At 42.2% G+C, this 20152-nt stretch overlaps 2 protein-coding genes across 2 annotated transcripts; one reads left to right on the top strand and one right to left on the bottom strand.

Moving 5' to 3' along the window:
- The first annotated feature begins 2397 nt into the window (after positions 1-2397).
- gsg1 (germ cell associated 1) lies at positions 2398-8342 on the top strand. The gene is made up of 6 exons (XM_023416377.2): positions 2398-2582; positions 3091-3423; positions 5938-5985; positions 6088-6252; positions 6345-6456; positions 6622-8342. The coding sequence occupies exons 2-6, from the start codon at positions 3129-3131 to the stop codon at positions 7088-7090; spliced, it is 1089 nt and encodes a 362-aa protein (XP_023272145.1). The 5' UTR covers positions 2398-2582; positions 3091-3128; the 3' UTR covers positions 7091-8342.
- emp1b (epithelial membrane protein 1b) lies at positions 7377-12624 on the bottom strand. Its single transcript, XM_023416378.2, has 5 exons — positions 12522-12624; positions 10693-10780; positions 9869-9977; positions 8808-8948; positions 7377-8715 (listed from the first exon to the last, which is right to left on the bottom strand). The coding sequence occupies exons 2-5, from the start codon at positions 10768-10770 to the stop codon at positions 8555-8557; spliced, it is 489 nt and encodes a 162-aa protein (XP_023272146.1). The 5' UTR covers positions 10771-10780; positions 12522-12624; the 3' UTR covers positions 7377-8554.
- Positions 12625-20152: the final 7528 nt, after the last annotated feature.

A 20152-nucleotide genomic window follows, 5' to 3' on the forward strand; every position in this document is an offset into this window, starting at 1 on the left:
GGGGGTGGGGGGTGGGAGAGAAAAGCCGAACCAAGTGCTTTTGAATGGCTTCATTCTTAAGTGACACAGCAGCGATTTGATCGGGAGATGCAAAATCCATTCAAAAGAAGCATTGCCATAAAATTTAAAAGTGAGTCGTACATGGTGTTGTCTTTATCATTTTTTATTGTTATTCTTGTAAAAAAAAAAAAATCAAGCTGAGAAGACAGTTACACTATCAAAACCATGCTGTATTAGAAACCTGTCAATATGTATATGAATTATGAATACACTTAAAAAATGCTTCAAGTATGCTCCTCTTCTTATTTCTGAAACATATTTTTGTTACTTTTGTTGCACTGATAAAAACCACCTGTTTCAGTTTCATGACATTTTTCTATTTTTCTTTTTTGTTGCTAAAACCAAACTGCCTCCCTCTCTTCTTCTTTTTGTTTTCTTTTGCACGTTTTTATGGCACGTATGCACATAAGCTATCTCTCTCTGTTTCAATCACATACACACAAATGCACGCTTTCTCTCTCTATCCTTTCTTCTTCTTCGCTCTTCTCGTCTTTTCAGTTCGAGGGAGTGCATGACCCTATTTCTGACTTTCTCAGACTCCCCTGAGTCTAAAACCTGTTGTGCCAGGTCGAGGATCCTGTTGTTTCCCGTGTCAGTCCACGTCCAATTGCAGGTAATTAATGTGTGAATTCTTGAGTAATGGTCAAAAACAACGTTTTGTGTTGTCACATTGACTTTGATCACCAAAAATCTAAAGAGTTCATCTTTGTGTCCAAGTGAATGTTTGTGCAAAATTTGAAGAAATTCCCTCAAGTTGTTACTGAGATATCATGTTCGCAAGGCCAAAAAATGTGTTTTGTGAGGTCACAGTGACCTTTGACCACCAAAATGTAATCAGTTCGTCCTTGAATCCAAGTGAATATTTGTACCAAATTTGAGTAAATTCTGAGATAAGAGGAGAACGGGACACAGGCTGGAAACGTAAAGCCTCCGTCCACGGCTGTAACTGGTGCAGAGACATAAATAGGAAGTTAAAACCAAATTGTCTGATTTATCTCAAGTCAAAGTTTAAATATTTTTAAATATAAGTGTCATTAAGGGTGTAAATTTGTGCCTGAGGTTTTAGATTTAATGTATTTTGCTCCAATGTCTTAGGACAATGTTTCTCAACCAGGGGGAGGTGAAAACAGCTTAGTGTTACATCAATTAATCAAAAATCAAATTTACTATTTGATTTAAAAATGACACTGTACATACACATTGAATCAGCTGCAACATGGTAAATGTTAAGTGAAAATTAAAAAGTCTGCAGAAAGTTGTAACTTAACATTAGTTAAAAGGCTAAAAGTAGTGAGTTAACAAATAGCTAAAGTGCAAATGGTTGAAATAGTTGCATAAAGTAATCGATAAAAGTTTACAACAGCTTAAATCAATGAATAAACAGCAGATAGAAATTGATAAAATGTTGAAATAGCTATAAGCCATGGATAAATGCTTGAAATAGTTAGCATCAAGTCATAGATTAAAGGTTAAAGAAGCAAAGATTCATGAATAAACAACGGAAAGTAATTTATAAAATGTTGAAATAGCTGAAAGTAATCAAAAAGTGATCAATCAAAAGGTAATCATAGATAAAAATAGATCAAAAATAATATATAAATGACTGAAATAGCTAAAAGTAATGGAGAAATGGTTGAAAATGATGCCTAAAAGTAACATGTAAAGAGTGAAATACCTACATGCTTTGGAAAAATGGTAAAATATTTAAAAGTTATGCATAAAGAGATGAAATAGTTAAAAGTAAAGAATAAAAGGTTGAAACGTTGATCTCCTGTTGCGTCTCCAAGCGGCAACAGCACAATAACTGATCATCTGTTAATGGTCGTACAGGTGAACACGCAGAAGAGACTGGGAACAACTGGTTTTACGATATGATTTATGACACATGATCCTTTTCCGGCAACAACATCAAATCCTTTTCAGTCAAGTGATTAACAGTTGATTGCAGTAATTAAATAACCCGCTCTGACCCGCAGCGCCTCCTACAGTCAAACAGGTGTCACTGGAAATTCCACACGTATGGTGCTGCAAAGCCATATGGCCCAAGTAACTGTTTATCTGCCACATTTATTCACCCTCTCAAGGTCATGTCGATTTACACATCATCCACCGGAGTGCTGGGGAGGGGGGGGGGCAGATAAGAGGAGAGGAGATGAATGAAACAGATCAAAATAAGTCTAGGAATCAAAATGAAAACAGATGGAACAGAGTTGTCTGTTTTGGATTTATACTGATGGATTAAAGAGGAGAGAGTGTGTGTGTGTGTGTTGTGTGTGTTGTGTGTGTTGTGTGTGTGTGTTGTGTCTGACCACTGGGGTTGGATCATAAAGACTGACAGTCACTCTTCTCGCAGAGGTCAGTGTGACGGCCAAAATCCTCCATCACTCCTCCTCGCTATCTGATGAAGAGTGAAAAGGAGCGCAGACGGGTGGAGGAGCAGGGTCGGATGTTTCCTTCACCTTCCCTCGCTTACCTGATGAGAGGACGGAGGACAAAGTAAGACGTAAGAGAGTCTGGAGGAGGTGAGTGCTTTTTTCCCCTCCACCCCTTCTTTCAAATTTAATTCACTGCTTGACATCAAGTCCTCAGGCTTTTGGTTTGAGCTTGTGTCTCCTGCAGAGGTTCCACGGCGACAGCGATTTTCACCTATTTTCCTGTGATTTAACTGTCTGTCTTCTCACCAATTACCAGTAGTGAGCTGCTTTTTCTCTGCCACAGTCTCTTTATTCTTTGGATGTGATTAGTCATGTAAAACCGCTGGCTCCCCCGCACTTTCCCTTTCAAACATCTCACTAATCATCTCAGGCAATTGGGCAGAGCTGCCTCTCCTTGGAGACTAATAACACGCTGGTGATATTTTTAGTGACGCGCAAGAGTGGAGGGTGTACCTGAAGTCAAGTAGCCTAACAGAGAAAAACTTGAGCCACTCATTCACTTGTCAGACATTGTTTTTTTTTTTTGTTTTTTTTTGCGTGTTGTAGTTTGCACATTTGACCTTCTCTCCGTCTGTCCCTACTTTTCCTCCCCCAGTCCAAGCCCTCCTAAAAAAAAAACCCCGCACCTGCGTGATGGCGTTCCTGAAGCAGATGCGCTCCCCTCGCCTCTCCTTCATCCAGACGGTCGCGTCTCTCTTCCTGGGCGCAGTTTCCATCATGTCCTCCTACTGGTGCGTGGGTAAACAGAAGGTGCCCAAGCCGCTCTGTTCGCCCGCCAAGCACAGCAACTGCATCCCCGTCCCCGGCGTCTCCAACTCCTCCAGCATCGATTTCTCCTGGGAGACGGGCGACGACCGCTTCGTCTTTCCCACCTTTCACACGGGCCTGTTCTGGACATGCGAGGAGAACATCTACAAAGACGCATGGGGTGAGAGAGAGAGAGAGAGAGAGAGAGAGAGAGAGAGGAGGGAAACAGGTGGAAGTATATGAGACAGTTTTGAAATATTAACAACATTTTACTGATTTCTGTAGCGTTCAGATGGGCAATGAAAGAAATGTAAGAGAAAATAAAATTCCTCTGATGACTGAGGACGGTCAAAGGACGAAGTTGTTTAGTTTTTTTTTAAAAAGTAAAAGCACTAGACATGTCACCAGTGACCCCGGAGAGGATTAAGCAGATAGAGGAAATTTATAAATGAGAGAAAACTGGATTTTTTTACAAAAGAAAATCTAAACAGAAGCTCAGTAAAAGATGTGGCCACGGCCGCAGTGTACAATCAGTGTCATTGTAAGGGATTTCATGAGTGTGCCCCTGGACATATGTGATTATCAGGTTGTGTGTGTGTGTGTGTGTGTGTGTGTGTGTGTGTGTGTGTGTGTGTGTGTGTGTGTGTGGTAGAGGATATATTCAAGGTGAGATGAGGATCCACACACTGAAACAAATTGTATTGCATCTGTGGCACTAGTGCAACAGACGATGAAATAGGTCACAGGAGGGGAGAAAAATCCAAGGTGATGTTATGAATTGAGTTCTCAGGTGTGTTCATTTGGTGTGTGTAAATGTGTGTTTAAGGGAGGGACTGAGTTGAGTGTGTGTGTGTGTGTGTGTGTGTGTGTGTGTGTGTGTGTGTGTGTGTGTGTGTGTGTGTGTGTGTATGCGTTCAGCCCAAAGAGGATTATCATTTGTGTGTGTTCTGCTCGCTGAGATTTAGACTTCAACAGCATGACTCAATTATGGATTAGAAACCCAGAGAGAGAAAGAAAGGTTAATAGGATTCACAAACATCAGCCCGGGTGTTCACCGTCTCATTTGCAGCTGATTTGCGACTTGAGTTTGAGTGATACTGAAGTTCAGCCAAAAGTTACAACTGACTTATGTTGTCAGTTATATATAAACCAGTCAGCATGGTGTCTGATTGTTGGCAGAGGTGAAAACAAATGTGGAGGTGAACTTGCTCTAAGATCCGTAAATTTCCCTTTCATGATTTTATTTTGGAGATTTACATATATGGTTTAATATTTAATATAGATGCAGTAATAGTATACAAAATGCTTTTCCTTAAAGCAGCAATAATCAATATATTAACAATGAATCTACTTGTAGGTTATGTACCCACCCGCCATTACCCTCAGCTCTACCGAGCTTTTCTTTTTTGTGCATTTTCAGCTCATTGTTTTGGTTTTCTGCCCGGCAACTCTACTGTTTCAGTCCATTATCAATTCTTTTCTTTTCTCTTTTTTTTTAATGAAAAAGCTCTAAAAAACTCACTGCACACTAGCTGCTCATCACCAAACAGCAGACAGACAAAGTTAGCGACGAGCTAGCGCACCACCGAATATGAACATCGTAGAGAATTTAGCTGCTAAAGGGCTAAAGGGATATTTCCCTCGGGAGGTGGAGGAGACCAAAAACGGAGCTAAAAGGAGACTCAATATCGGACTTACATTCACCAGGAATACAAGTGAATGCTAATCATGTTTTGTATCTGCTGGATATGTGTAAACAGACAACTGAAAGCTACTGTTAGCTTCTTTTAGCTACTGTTAGCTTCTGTTAGCTACTGTTAGCTTCTGTTAGCTACATCAATTCGAAATATGTCAGATTTGTGCTCACAGCTTTTGTTCCTGCTTCCCCATGATGGCCCATAATTTTGTCCCTGCAGCTTCAATAGTCAGTCCTGTTTATGTTAATGACTGTTACACTGATGACTGTTGTGATATTATGATATTTTTTCTTGTATTTATTGTAAACTCCGTAGCGCAGTCATTTAAAGCATGTGAACAGTAGTCCATGCAGGTTGGTGAACATGTTCTCTGTATTACGTTTTCTATCTGTATTCTTACTCGCTTGTTTTGTCTGTCTGCATCTGTTTTTCTTAAGTGTGTTGAGCTTTTATGGCGAATGCCAAATACGATACCCTGATTATTGCAGCTGTCGTGTAAACACGTTGGTAAACAAGCCGCAAAGAAGCTTAACTGACAGCAGAAACTGGTTATTTGCTGTGTGTGTGTGTGTGTGTATTTTTTTTAATGCCATTGCTAGCAGTGGTGGAAAAATACTCATTTTGGGAGTGAAAACAAAATGCTGTCATGTGGAAAAGAATAAGTGAAAATGAAAACATTACCAGATACTGACAAAGTCTTATTTTGGTTTTTCCTGCAGACCCCACCCTTCCAGATTTATACCGAACAAATCTTATAATCTCCCATCAGGTCACTTAAGGCCGTGTAAACACTGTGCAAACTGTTACCTCAGTCTGGTTAGTCACGCAGTAATTTGATGAGATACAATATAGAGACACGGTGCTGCACTGTTACGTTCACAAATCACCAGCTGCAGGTTTTACTGAAAGCTCTCCAGTGCAAATAGTCCAATTTCCTGTAAGTATAAGGCTGATTTATTGTCAGTAACTACGTTGACGTTTCGTCTTTTGATTTCTAGAGGAGAAGTGTCGAGGCTTTCACACTTTGACTCCTGGATCTGAAAAAGGTAAATAGATTCAACACTTCCTTCCTGCATGGGGGGGGGGGGCGCTTTTATTCTTTGTTGTTTGAAATCCATGTCTTCATCTATCTCCTCCTCCCGCCGCAGCAATGATGTGGCTGTCACTGTCGCTGGAGATCATGTATGTAGGTCTGCTGTCAATCAGCTGCGTCCTGCTGTGTGTGCAGTTGTGTATCCGGGCCTGTTGCCCCTCCACGCAGCGCTGGGGTCAGCTGCTCAACGCTTTTGCTGCCGTCTTCACAGTCCTGGCAGGTACGGAAAACTTTTTACATATATACGTGAAGCGAAATGACAACATGGGATGGCCAGTATTACAAATGATCCCTCCCACCTTGTCTTCTCAGGTCTGCTTGGGATGGTGGGTCACATGATGTTCATGCAGGTGTTTCAGACCACTGTCTCAATGGGACCGGAGGATTTCAAACCTCACAGCTACGGCTACTCCTGGGCGTTCTAGTGAGTTCATTACACACACTGTAGACACAGATCTCACACACACACGGACAGATAGATAGATAGATAGATAGATAGATAGATAGATAGATAGATACTTTATTTATCTTAGGGAACGAACCCCCTGTTTCAGCCTCTCTCTGTCCCTCTGTGTCTCTCTGTCTTCAGTGTGGCCTGGTTTGCCTTCACCGTCTGCATGTCTGCCGGCGTCTCCACCCTCAACAACTACACCAAGAAGGTGCTGATGGTGGGACCCAGACGTGCCTCCGGCCTCAACGCCTGCAGCTTTAACTTCGTGGGGCTCCTGCCGCCGGCTCCTTACTACACGCCTCCGAACCCAGCCATCACCCTGGCCTGTCCGCCGTCCCCTCCCCGGATCTCCCACCTGTCTCCTTACTATGAGCCCCCGACTGCGAAGCCACCGTCCTCCGCCACTACTCCGAGGCTCACGCACTCCCACTCGCTTCCTCTCCCCCACTCGGACTCCTTCCCTCCTCCTCCCCCACATCCTGCGCCCGCGTCCCCGTTCCACCGCCTGTCCCTCCCCTCACCCTCCCCCTCCGTCTCCGTCCACATGACCCTGCCGGGACACCATGCGAACCGTTACGACCGCGAGGAGGACTACAGCCCACTCTGAACTTGCAGTTTGATGTTTGTCGTTGTCTCTCATGCGCTCTGAATTTACATTTACAGTCCAGTGACTCAATGAATGCAAGTAATTAGCGTTGATCATAATCACTCTCTTCTAATAAAGAAGGCCACGTCAAACACGGTGTTGTAAAGTGAACATGAGGCAGAAACAATTAATCATGTACAAAATTGATATGAAATAAATAAGAGGATAGAAGCCACTGGAATATTTGACCTCTACTGTTTAGTCCTGCTCATAACACACGGAGAAGAAAAACAAATCACACCTTCAGTAAGTTGAAAATCAAGTTTTAATGTAGTAAAAATCATTGTCATTGTCGTTGCCAAGTAACAGTAGCAAAAATAAAACAGCATTGGACATACGGAGCATCATGGGAAACAAAACATATTTACACATTATACCTCACACTTGAGGAGTCACATTGTGTTGAAACAGAGCTGACGTGATCGAGGGTATATGAAAGGTTGACGTGTTAGTGGTATATGACCTCATTCTCACCCAGGCAGGATATCTGATTTATGTAATATTGCAAGTTTCATACGTGAGTGTAACAAAGGCAGATCTCACAAGGTCATTACTCTGACGAGTTTGGAAAAAAAAACCCACCATTTTATGTCTCTTTATTAGTTTGATAGTTCCTCATGAAGCTGTTGTACTATAACACTTAAACCGGTTTGATGTTTTTCCTAATCACAAATAATTATAAAACAAACAGTGTTACACCACTGATTACACGCTTTATATCCTTGCGTAGTCTTATCATTAGATTACACACAAATCTATGACATGTGACTTTTAATTTCTTCCAACAGGCACAAATTTTCCAGGCACTTTGAAAACTGATGGCATCACGTTGTAGTTACACTCTTGTTTAATTAGTGGCACATTGCATGAAGTCAGACCAGAGCAGATAACAATACTAACAATATAATATCGAAAACACTATATACTAAAATCATAAACTCTCCCCTTTTTATCCAGCACTCATTTCCATATATAAATGTACATTACACAAAAAATAAAGACTACAGTTTTTACTCTTCAACCTGCTTTTGGTACAAGACAGAAACAGTGATGGAACTTAATTTATCAGACCATCTTTCTTCAGATAACTACAAAAATATTCTTAATTCTTAGATGTCCCCAAGAAATCAAGGCCAAACTCTGGTTTGAAAAATACACTCAAATACATCTGTGATTAACTGAGTTTGCCTGTTACTGCAGAAAGAACCAAAACTGGAACCAGACTCCATTAAACACCAGTATGTATTTGAGAGGATCAACAGGTCTGCTGTATCTGTCGCTGAATAAACATTAGCAGCTCAAATCTGACGTCCAACACAGGCAAATATAAACTCCACCTCACTGTAACTAAACCCAGATTTTTAGCTGAGAGAGCAGATCCAGCCGGAGGTGTTGGGCAGGTTGGAGCAAGCTCTAGTGTCCTTCTCACGCCGTCTTCTTGCGTAGCACAAAGTAAGTGATGGAGGAGATGAACGTGAGAGCGAAGGCGATCCAGGCCAGGATGAAGGAGTGACCGTACCAACCATTCTGCTCATCGATGTGGAAGCGGTCTGTGTAGATGGAGGCTGCAATCATGATGCACAGGCCTGGAGAGAGAGGGGAGAAACGTGGACATCAGTGGAGGGCAGGGAAGATGGAAGACATACAAGATGAAAGACACACACAATAAAACACTCACAGGCCAGGAACTGAAAGATGCCGGAGATGGTGAACCTCCGTCCTTTGTCGAGGGTGAAGAGCTGAGCCACAAACACAAAGATGCCCAGGATGGAGAATATACAAGCTAACACCGAGCTGGCCTGCACTGCCTGGAGGTAATCTGCAGGGGGAGCCAGAGAGAGAGCAACATGAGGTGTGTGTGCGCGTGTGTGTGTTTGTGTTTGTGTGCGTGTGTGGGCGTGTGTTGATCATATTGACACACCTAGGAAACACTGATTTTAAAACCTCCTGATTATGGTGCCATATAAAGACATACACTTCCTTTTGGTTTGGTTTTGAAGACTGAAAGTTGGACTATAACCGAAGCTTTACCCCCTCACTAGGCAAAGCTCAGATAAACACAATTCATTACTTTCAATTATTATAAATTATAATTCATCTCTTTTGTGTTATAAGGCAGCATCATTTTGAGCTTTGCAGGTTTGAATTTGCAATGCAAAATAAATCAAATGAATAATAATAATAATAATTTGGATAACTGTAAACTGTCCCCAGCTGATTTACATGTGCAGGTTCTGGGAGGACACCACAGTAAAACAAAACGTCTTGAAAAGATCTTTGTCACATCACTTTGAAGGTGCGTCACACAGCTCTCAAAACATGACTGATCATCAAAACTACAATCAGCCTCTGACTGCGAGTCAAATCAACACAGCTAGAGGAAAAAAAAAAAGGTGACGTCACCTATTTCCATGCACCAATCAAGATTTTGCAACGTTTGAATCGGGATCTGGTGACAGTTGGTGGATTGTTTGTTTAGCTGTCAATCAAATGTGATAAGACCACACCCACACAGCCCCGAGGACGCAGATTAGCTTTTAGCATTTTTGAGTATTAAACCCTTAATAAAGGATACCCAAAGATATTTTTATATTGCTTTGATTTTGGGGATTTTTGCATTAATTCCTTTATATGTTTTTAATGAATGGCAGATTTTTCAGCCACTGGTTTAGAATTATTTCTGTGTTGTGTGTTCATGCATGTTGTCCTCACTCTACGTCTCTGCAGGACAGGTCTTACCCTGTGGGTAGTGTGATCCTGAGGGGAGATCGGTGTAGTTCCACACTCCGTTCTGCAACACCCACCGGGCCCACACGTCAGTGGCGATAGTGTCAGTCATCCACCAGGCCTGAGGAGGGACAAGAGCATTTCAAATCATGTTGCAACTCTGGTGCAGCGGTTGCAAAAATAAAAAACAGCCCTTTTACACGCTAAAGGAAAACGGATGAGGCCAAAGAAACAAACAAGAAAAAGAGGAGGATTCAAAACAGGAGCAGTAGTAAACACAGCAGCAGAGTGTGTTCAGCCCGTGTCATGACGTGAAGCTGCAGGCGAAGGGACAACAATCATGATGGCTGTGTTATTCCACAATTCTCACTCCGGTATGTAACAGTCACTAAAACACAGGCAAGAATGTCACATATATACATGTACAGCGTGTCTGACTGACACCTCGCCTGCAGTTTACATGCACACAGTCAGGGTGACGGCACCGTGGGCGGCCCCATCTGTCGTCCAGGTATGTCAGATATGTGGCCCTGAGAAGAACAGTGGACCATTGACAGAGAAGGAATGAAGAAGGCCTGGAGTGATGAAAGCGAGGTGAGCAGCTGATCACTCATCGGTCTCGACTCTTTGCTTTCTGTCGGCTTCTCTTAGCGATGCACATAACTCTTCACCGCTGTCATTTTAATGCTCAAAATGGGGAGGAAGTCGGGGATTAGGCCGTGGCAAGTACGGCCCTGAGGCTGTAAACCTATGTAGCTGTGCATATGGCTTCGTGTGTGGGCGTGTGGAATGATGCGCTGTACAGGTATGTGCAGTTAAAACTCAGTCATACTTACATTGTCAATAGTAGCCACCAGGAGGAGGATGATGCAGAGGATGTGCAGGGCAAAGATGGCGGCGAGGAGGATCAGCATGATGACTGTGCTGGAGAGAGGGAGGCACAAAGGCAAAACTCGTTACACCGCTTTCCACCCTTATTATTATGCAAGATGAATATAACTGGAGAACTCATTCAACTTAAAGAAAAACCACACACGCACACACACACACACACACACACTGAAAAGAAAGAATCAAACGTGGGCTACAACAAAGGCTACACACTTCCTGCTCGGTTTCAGACAGGGAGCCATTAATGACAGCTCCAAGCACACACACACACACACACACACACACACACACACACACACACACACATATACGCACAAATCTTCATAAACACACTCAAAGCAAGGCCCAGACCTGGCACCCGCTCTGGGTGTGGCTTCACAACTTCTAATTACTTTGAGTTACAGCTAACGCACTCCCAGTGAAAAGCCTGGAAACAGACTGCCAGATAATCTTCATATCTCTATATGTGTGTTGCTGTATATTTGTGAAGACGGACGTCAGTGAACTAAATCATCCCTGGGTAAAAACATGTTGTTGGTATTGAGAGGGAGAGAGCATTAAGGAGGGAAGTTCATTGCAGGCAGATGAGTTTGGACTTGTCTTGTACTTCAACATTAAACCCGCCACTCCTTAAAATAACCGTAAAGAATACCTGCTGGCCCACGCCCAATTCCCCCTCGTTTCAATTACTACACACTATCACACGCTGCGTGAGATATGAATTAGATCAGAGATTTTTTGATCAGTATCTTCTCTTATTTGTATGTGAACTATCTGTGGCTGGTTCCAGTGTGGAGGCTGCCCCTGGGTGTGAACAGAGGAAGAGGCACATCTGGTATGTGCTGGTTCCCTCCACGGCGAAGGAGTGGTCAAGGGCTGGGTCCACACACACACACACACACACACACACACGCTTGCCAGCTCCCTCTCGCTCACACGCAACCGCGCTCATATACAGACATGGAGCGCCGAGGGCACACTGATACACGTGTGATCATGCCTTACACATGTCTTCAAGACGTGTTTCCCACCTTTCATCCGCCTCACACGGCTGCGGTGGAGTGAGAGATTGAGTTTGTAAATATTTGCTCTGTGTCATTTCTGCCTGACGTGCTGCGGCACAAATACAGACAAGTTGTCTTCTGACAGATGACCAAACTTTAATGAACAACTTCTGGATGGAAAAAAGAAATAAAAAGTGACTGCTCAGCAGTTGGACGCTTTAATTTAAAACATACTCGTTGAGTACTTTGATCAAATGTCTTTCAATAATCTCTCCTGAAAACACAAGATGTGTCAGCTGTTCCTGCCGGGGTTTTCTAGATCAGGCCTGGATGTGGCATATTTTCCATTACACAAAATAGAATACATGTGGCTGACGGTAGATTTGGAGAGAGCTAATGCAGTCCTGATGCCTTTTACACAGTTTAACTTTCAGACTAGTCACTTCAGTAAGCGAACAGCTGCAGGAACACATCTGGAAACCAGCCTCACCTGCCCAGTAATGAAGAACTTACTGTCATTCAGAAGCAAAGTTGCCTGTGGAGGTGAACAGGTATATTTGAGGTGAACACACACACACACACACACACACACACACACACACCCACACCTGCCTTTACTGTGTTTCTCATCATCATTTGTTTTTCTTATTTAAAAAGTAAAGTAAAGAAACCTGAAGCAGCTCCTGTCCTGACACCACTCCGTTCAGCAGCTTTAGAGAAGTGAGAAATACAGCGGGAATCAAAAAGCAGAAGAAGAATCTTTGACTTACCGTTTGGTGGCTGTCTGTCTCTACACGTTTAATTCCTCCTGCTCTCAGTGACACTAATTTCAGACTCAGAGTCTAAATGCACAAACACTAGAAAACTACCCGTCCGCCCACTTTCACCCCGCCCTCTTTTTAAATCCACACCCCAGACAAGAGTCTCTCTCTCTCTCTCTCTCTCTGTCTCTCTCTCTCTCTCTCTCTCTTTCTCGCTTGCTCACATCTCTGCCTCCTTTTCTGCCCCCCCCCCACACACACACACTTCCCACCCCACTCTTTTCTCCCAGTCCCACCCTCTCTTTCTTTCTGTCTACACACATGCAAAGGATCAAACCAGCCACTATTTCAACAACTTTTTTTTTTTTTGTGGGCAGGCGATAGATTTTCTCCATGTGTTTGGTGTCTCATGTCTTTGTCACTGAGCATGATGGTGGTGGTGTTTCTCTGTGGGAGTGCAGCTGATGACTCACTGGTGTTTGAGGGGGGAACTCCCACAACATTGGACATCATTGACAGTGATTTTACGCATGCTACCATGGCGACAGACTGCAGCCGGGGCCTAATCACAATCACGTCGTCACTGTTGAATATATATACAAACAGTCAAAACCTGGGCACATGAACACACACACACAACCGACAGGGTAGCATTTCTTCCTGATCAACACCCTCTGTGTTTTCCCGCTTTTGTTACAGAGGAAAGAGTCTCAGGATGAAGGAATGTTGTTGGTTGCAAGGGAAAAAGAGGTGGGGGCAAACGAGTGCAAGTCATGGCTTGAGTGAGAAAGAAGAAGAAAAAAAAGGAAGGGAATGAGAGCAGAGGGAGGAAGATTGGGGGGGAGACATGAAGGTAGTGAGAGAGGAATTTGGAAGTGGTGGCGGGGGGGTTTACTGGAGACATTTCACACTGCTGTGAGTTCATTAATTATTACTCGCTATCACTGTTTCATTGCTGGTGGTGATTGATGTGGTCTTAGTGGTTCCAGTGAGAAAAAGTAATCTGCCTTTGGAACAGAGTAGCGACATTATTTTACACTGAGGGAGAATCTTTCTAACTTTTCCTGCCAAATGTCACGTTACGTCATAAAAATTGCACGTTTGCTTGTGTGTCATAGAAGCTCATTGATTATAAAGCGGAAGAACGCCAGTGTCAGATCCTTCATCGCTAATTCTGGCTAATAATCCCAAAAATGTTCCTCTTACAGTTCGAGACAGAGGAAGACTGATTTAAAGTTGGAGAACTAGGAGCCTTTTTATTTGTTGTACACTTTCAGGAGAGGGCGTGGATACAGAAACTCCCAGCACAGCGTGGTAAACGCAAACAAAGGCAACTAGATTTTACACAAAGTTGTAGGTTTTTTTACGACGTGGCTTGATTTTAAAACTGTTCGACTGGTCAGCAGAGAACAACAATAATTATCCATTGTTTCTTGTTCAGCAGTGATTTATAAAAATAAATAACTGCACTAGACTTGCAGATGGAGCGTTTGAAATAGCTGAGGTACTGAAACAGCTGAACGTTGAAGTGGCAATTAAAGTTACTGACAGAAGGTTAAAAGGTCGTTAAAATAGAAGAGCAGAAAAAAGTGCAGATGAAGTGTAAAAGCACTAAATCACGTGTAATGACAGAAAACAGATGAAAACGTGTTAAAGAAATGAAAGAAGGGAAACATTTGATAAGGAAATGCTGAAAGCAGTTGTTACTTGAGGAGTAGGAGATGAAAGCAGCTGAAATGTCAATTAACATCTAACTATTAAAAGCAGTTGAATTGTCGGTTGAAGAGTAAAAGGTGCAAATGCAAATGTCAGTCTGTGTGTCAGGGCTAAAAGTAATTGAAATTTCAGTTTAAGTGAATGTTGAAACATCGGGCCTGACAGCGGTTAAAATGTCCGGTGAAGTGTCGGATCTAAAAGTACAAACGTGTCTATTGACATGCAATAGGCGAAAGCAGTTGAAGTGTCAGTGAAAATGAAAGTGTTGAAAGCACTTGAAATACCATTTAAAGTGTCAGATAGATAAATAAATAGATAGATAGATAGATAGATAGATAGATAGATAGATAGATAGATAGATAGATAGATAGATAGATAGATAGATAGACAGATAGAGCGATAGATAGATAGATAGATAGATAGATAGAAAGAGATAGAATAGATAGATAGAAATTCATGAGAGAAGGTTGAAAAGAGAATTGATTGATTGGTTTGAATGAAGTTTCTATGTGAATGTATGAATGAGTATGAAGGTCGAATAGGAGGCAACAAGTTTCTAAGATGAACAGAATTTTCAGAAGCTGAACATTTTGTCCTTTCTGTCAAAAAAAATCAAGTGTCAACGTCCTTAATGAGCTGAAAACGTTGAAGTTTGAATGGTGTTTCTAGGAAACAGTATGTAGAAAAGTATTTAGAGGAGGAGGAAGCAGAACAATAACAATAAATACCACAATATGAGTGTGCATCGCTGAAGGCAAGCAGACTAATAAAAACCTGGCACGGAAAGTCAGATATAAACAAGAAGATAGAGACGGACAAAAATACTCTGGGTGCGGACTGGGACACTGAGGTCGCTTGTTTGCTTCTGGTGAGTGTAAAAATATGCTGATGCACCAGCAGAAGTCTGAGTACCTGGTCAGTATCATGTCAGCCTGAGCCTCAGGTATGAGCCAGGAGGATAATAACAGGTTTCAGAAATACTTCACCTGCAAAATACAGTGACCACAAGAGGCAGCTGAGCCTGCTGGAGCTTATAGCGAGGCTACTTGTGAAGCTACATTCTGCTGTGTTTACATCAGGTCACACACACACACACACACACACACAGACAGACACAGAGAAACACAATCGCCTGGGATATTTTATCTTAGGAATGAAACCAAAGCACTTCTTCTTTGATGACAGTGAAGAACAATGCTGTGTGTCTCAATACGGTTGTCATGGAAAACAACTTTTTTTCACATGTAGACAGAGGGACTCGGGGCGCTGGAATGCTAAACATAGGCAGCACTTCAGTGTTTCACTAAACGATGCCTCTGCCATGGTAACACTTCAGGTTTCCTGCACCTTTTGTACATCACTCATTTCCATGACAACACTATCAAACTCCATGGAAGCCACAGTAAATACACAACAGGAAGGGTGACATAATGTTCATCCGTTTATGTTCAGCAAATTTCAGTCACCACACCTCGATTGCACTACTCAGTGTCCTGAGTGTCCCACCCAAATCCCCATGGGAAAGAATGTCAGGCCACTGAGCTTCTGCAAGTCAGGTTTGGAGTTACAGTTGTGTAATCTCCCCTCGAAAATCTACACTGCAAATCTATCACCAACACAACTAACACACCTCCATCCAACTCCCTCCATGTGTGTGAGGAAGGTGGATGTGCTCGTACGCACACTTTGACTTGAGATTTCAAAAGAATAACAATGGAGTATAGGAAAACACAAGAGAGACATATTGAGAATAAGACAGAGGGGAGAATGGAGAATGTGGTTGGACCTGATTCTATTCTGGGCGTGTCGACCCCACCTTGCAATGTGAGGTAAGCCACGGTTTGTACTGTACCATTCAGTGTGATACGGCACTCCTTCCATAGCACAGCTATACAGAGTGCACTAAGAGTCAGTGAGTGAAACCAGTGTGCACGCTTGTGGAGCCAAAACTACATCAGTTATGCAAGAATCAAACCCTTTTTCAGCCCTTGGTATATTTTCGAGAGAGGAAATACTATGAGTCATGCATCAGTCAGTCAGATATCATTTTTCAGAGTAAGAATTTGACCATGCCACGGTCTACCGCTGCATGTAGCAGGAAGGGGGGGGGGGGCGAAGAGCTGAGCCAAAACACGTTTATTAGATCCAAACACAAGTCAACAAATCACATGCCTGTGTAGACACTGAAGAAGACCAATAGGGTGGCTTGCTCAACAAACAGCCCTTTGTCGTGCTGCCATTGCTGATCAGCACTGGAAAAACCAGAGTCATAAAGGATCACTGAAACAGTTGTGATATTGTGTGAGATGCCATGTGTTGTGTGTGCATAAGTATTAATGATGATTCCTTGAAACGTTTTCTCAGGCTTGGCCGGATCGAGGTGGTTCTATTGGTTCCAGTGCGAGCTTTACTGTTCACTGTGGGATCATTAAAGAGTCGAATGCAGCAACTGAATCTGCTACTTGAAAATCGCTTGAATACACAGAACTGAAGGACTTTACACTTTGACATTTTACATTGTGGAAACTGAGTTATGGCCTTTTCCAACGTCTTAAACGAGCGCTCCCCTGTCTCAGATTACTTGTTGCATCTTCTGTATTAAAGCCGTGGCTCTGGGTCTTGCGTTCCTAATTACTGCTGGTTTGTTTGTTAAGTTGGCAACGTCAGACATGAATCTCTCTGACACACACTGAAAAAGAGCATCAGCTAAATGCTAAAAATATAAACTTGATGTAAATAGACTAACAAGGCAGGACAGATTGCTATTTTTGGGTTGAGCAATGACAAAATCTCTTAATTAAGGTGTTTGCGAGGAGTCTAAGTGAGGGAGTATTTCAACAGGACTGTGTGAGACAAAGCCGGCAGAGCGGTGCCTACATGCCAAGGGAGCGAGCCTGACTACAGCCAAGTCACTGCTGCTTTACACAATAGGAAAGCTCCCCGTCTGTTGATGACTGTCTCCCTCCGCTCATTCTTTCTCTGGCTTACACAATGTTGCACCCTGCCCTGAGATTTCTAAACTCCTACAACAAAACCAGCCTGAGCGTATACAGTATTTACAGGATTTTCAGGGGTAACTTCAAGACCTTTTGAATGTGACTGTTCTTTTGAGTGAGGCAGAGCAAACAAAAGGGTCTGATGTCAGTGGTTTTAGTGTTGAAACACTCTTCTCACCACAGGCTGTTGACTAATTGGAAAAGTTGACCATCGCCCACCTCCTTGCTGCCAGTGTCACCAGGCTGGTTTTGATGATAAGCTACTGCACAGGCATGTCAGGAGTGAGGAGGAGTGAAACACACACACATGAACTCACACTCTTATGTATATCTACACATCCTCATGTATTTCCAAAAGTGGCCCCAGTTTCTGTTAGTAGAGACGAATAAACACAATCACATGTTCATACACTCTGCATATTCATCAACCTCTAAGGGAGTGACACATTTTCACACAGACACTGGAGGAAAAAACACACACACACACACACACACACACACACACACACATAGACAGACCTTCCTCCCCAGATGATCATCAGTTTCATTTTCCAGGAATGGTCATCTCCCCAGTGCGTGTCCATGTTGTGGCCTTCTGCTCCACAGTAACTTGTTAATTGAAGGCAACCACAGCCTCATTTCATCAATGAATTGAAGGGCGTCTCTCTTTTTGGCATGTGGATGTACGAGCAGCTCGATTTTGCCATGCTGCCCAAAATCCTAGGTTCAATTTAGCATCAATTGTGACCCAGAGTCTTTTGGTATGTATTGATAATCATGTTTTACAATTACCCATCACATTCGAAATGTCGAAACGGTGTTCCACAGGGTTCAATACTTGGCCTCTTGTTTTTATAGTTTTTCTACGACAACGCAGTGTAATGTTCATTGCTACCTGGATGACACACAACTGTACATATACACACGTTACGATGACAATCCTGTATAACATTTTAAGTTTTTGCTTAATCTTTAATTAATCCTTAATTTCATTTTATTTAATCTTAGTTTAAATTTTATTTAATACTATTATACCCAGTTTTATTGTTTTTTATGTTTTGTTTGCGTGCTTATAAATGCAATTCAATGTTAAGGACTTTGAGCCAAATTTTATGTATGAAAAGTGCTAAAGAAAAAGTAACTTTATTATCATTATTTTCATTATTGATAATAATAAACAATTTTCTGCTCCTTAAAGATCTGTTTACTGCGAATATTTTCTTTCATACTCTGTATATTTGGGTAAAATGTGTTTATGTGCAGGCCAACCACTCATGTGGGAGACAGGCAGACTCAGATAAACTCTGAGTGAAGTTTGCATGTGCCCTGTTGGCTGCCTGCCTGTGGTCTGACTGAAAATCAGACAGAAACAGCGTCAGGAGTCTGTGAGGAACCAGACAGCGTCCAGTGGGGCGAAGGTCATGTGTGTCAGTTGTGGTGCCCTAGCCACCGTTTACATTCAATAAAAAAAAAAAAATTCCTCATATTTAGTGGAGCCGACCCGTTTCCATGGTTACAGGCCAGGGGTTTTCATTCTTGATTCACTTCCTCACCCTGAGCGCTCTTTTTGTAGACCTCACTCGTTTTTGTAACCCCCCCCTCCCCTCGTGCTGACATTACTACATTTAACTACAGTTTTTCTTCACGTGATTTTTTTCTCCTCTTTGGGAACATTTCTGCTCCTCCTGTTTCCTGCTCAGTGCCACCCCTGCGTTTACGCCGCCCCCACAAGGCCTTGCTCTCTCAATGAAATCCAGACATGCACACTGTACTCGCGCTCAGAGTCTAAAGAAAACAACTCCTGGCTGTAGCTAGGCAACTCCAAATATGAGTCATCCCACTGCCGCGCCCATCATCAACTGATCAACCACCCCAATCCTCCACGCACACACGCACACACACACACACGCACAGCTTCAGATCCTCTTTATGAAGTGTACTTGTTTGAATCATTCAAACTGTGCAGCCATGGTGGTTCAAACTGAGTGGATGTGTGGTTCATCTGATTCTTCTGCCCTCTTCTAACCTACAAGCAGAACATTCCTCATGAGTCACCCACTGGGAGAAAATTACCTCAGTTGATAACATTATGGCCACAATGTGATGACTGATCACAGCTTGGCAGAGCCACTTATTGACTCTTGTTTCTTGGCTGATTACACAGTAGTTCACAGACCATAACACCAAGTCACGGCGTTTTTTCATTAAAAGACAGAGCATCAATAGTTTGTTAAACCCGTACTTGATACATTTATGTTTTACGATCAGGCCAGATGGCTCTGTTGGGAGGAACACTGGATATAGAAATTTCATTTCAATAAAGTACGAAAAAAAAACCCCGAAATGATGAAATGCAAATGAATGTAAATGATATTCAGGAGTGAATTAATCTTCCTACGTGACTTTCTGTATGACTTCTTTCTGTCAGTCAGATGATACAGTAGGTTCAGTTTGACTTTTTGCTTTTTTTTTTGGCCCTTTTTCTAAATTATTTAGAAAGAGGGCAAAGGTCAGATGTCATGAGATCTTTTAGAAAGGTAGAGCCACATATGCATTAGAAATGTATGGTTAAATGTCTTTTTATAAAAGAATAATTCACCTACACAATAGTATAAAACAGATGGAAAATAAGTTTTTTATTTTTTTTATTTTCAAGATAAGAAATTACTGTATTCTGAAAAATAAACCCCTTTTGACTCAGTGCTTAGATAGATAGATAGATAGATAGATAGATAGATAGATAGATAGATAGATAGATAGATAATTGCAAAAATGCATGTGGTCATGAAAACAATACTCAATACAATTGTTGAGTTAGTCCAATGCAGTGCTGCTCTCTAGTGGAGAGAAGAGTAATTTGTGATAAAGATTATTAATAATTGATCTAAAGAGTGGATTTGTTTGCAAATTACAATTAAAAAAAAACCC

This window comes from Seriola lalandi, unplaced genomic scaffold (genome assembly GCF_002814215.2).
Source record: "Seriola lalandi dorsalis isolate HSWRI2012SDOR001 ecotype SW California unplaced genomic scaffold, Sedor1 jcf7180002054563, whole genome shotgun sequence".
In the NCBI taxonomy this organism is placed as follows: Eukaryota; Metazoa; Chordata; class Actinopteri; order Carangiformes; family Carangidae; genus Seriola; species Seriola lalandi.

Coding starts and splice junctions, on each gene's coding strand:
- gsg1 (XM_023416377.2), top strand. CDS start 3,129: ATGGCGTTCCTGAAGCAGATGCGCTCCCCTCGCCTCTCCTTCATCCAG. Junction 5,986..6,087: donor GACTCCTGGATCTGAAAAAG/GTAAATAGATTC, acceptor CTCCCGCCGCAG/CAATGATGTGGCTGTCACTG. Junction 6,457..6,621: donor GGCTACTCCTGGGCGTTCTA/GTGAGTTCATTA, acceptor CTCTGTCTTCAG/TGTGGCCTGGTTTGCCTTCA.
- emp1b (XM_023416378.2), bottom strand. CDS start 10,770: ATGCTGATCCTCCTCGCCGCCATCTTTGCCCTGCACATCCTCTGCATC. Junction 9,978..10,692: donor TGGTGGCTACTATTGACAAT/GTAAGTATGACT, acceptor GTCCCTCCTCAG/GCCTGGTGGATGACTGACAC. Junction 8,949..9,868: donor AGGATCACACTACCCACAGG/GTAAGACCTGTC, acceptor CTCCCCCTGCAG/ATTACCTCCAGGCAGTGCAG.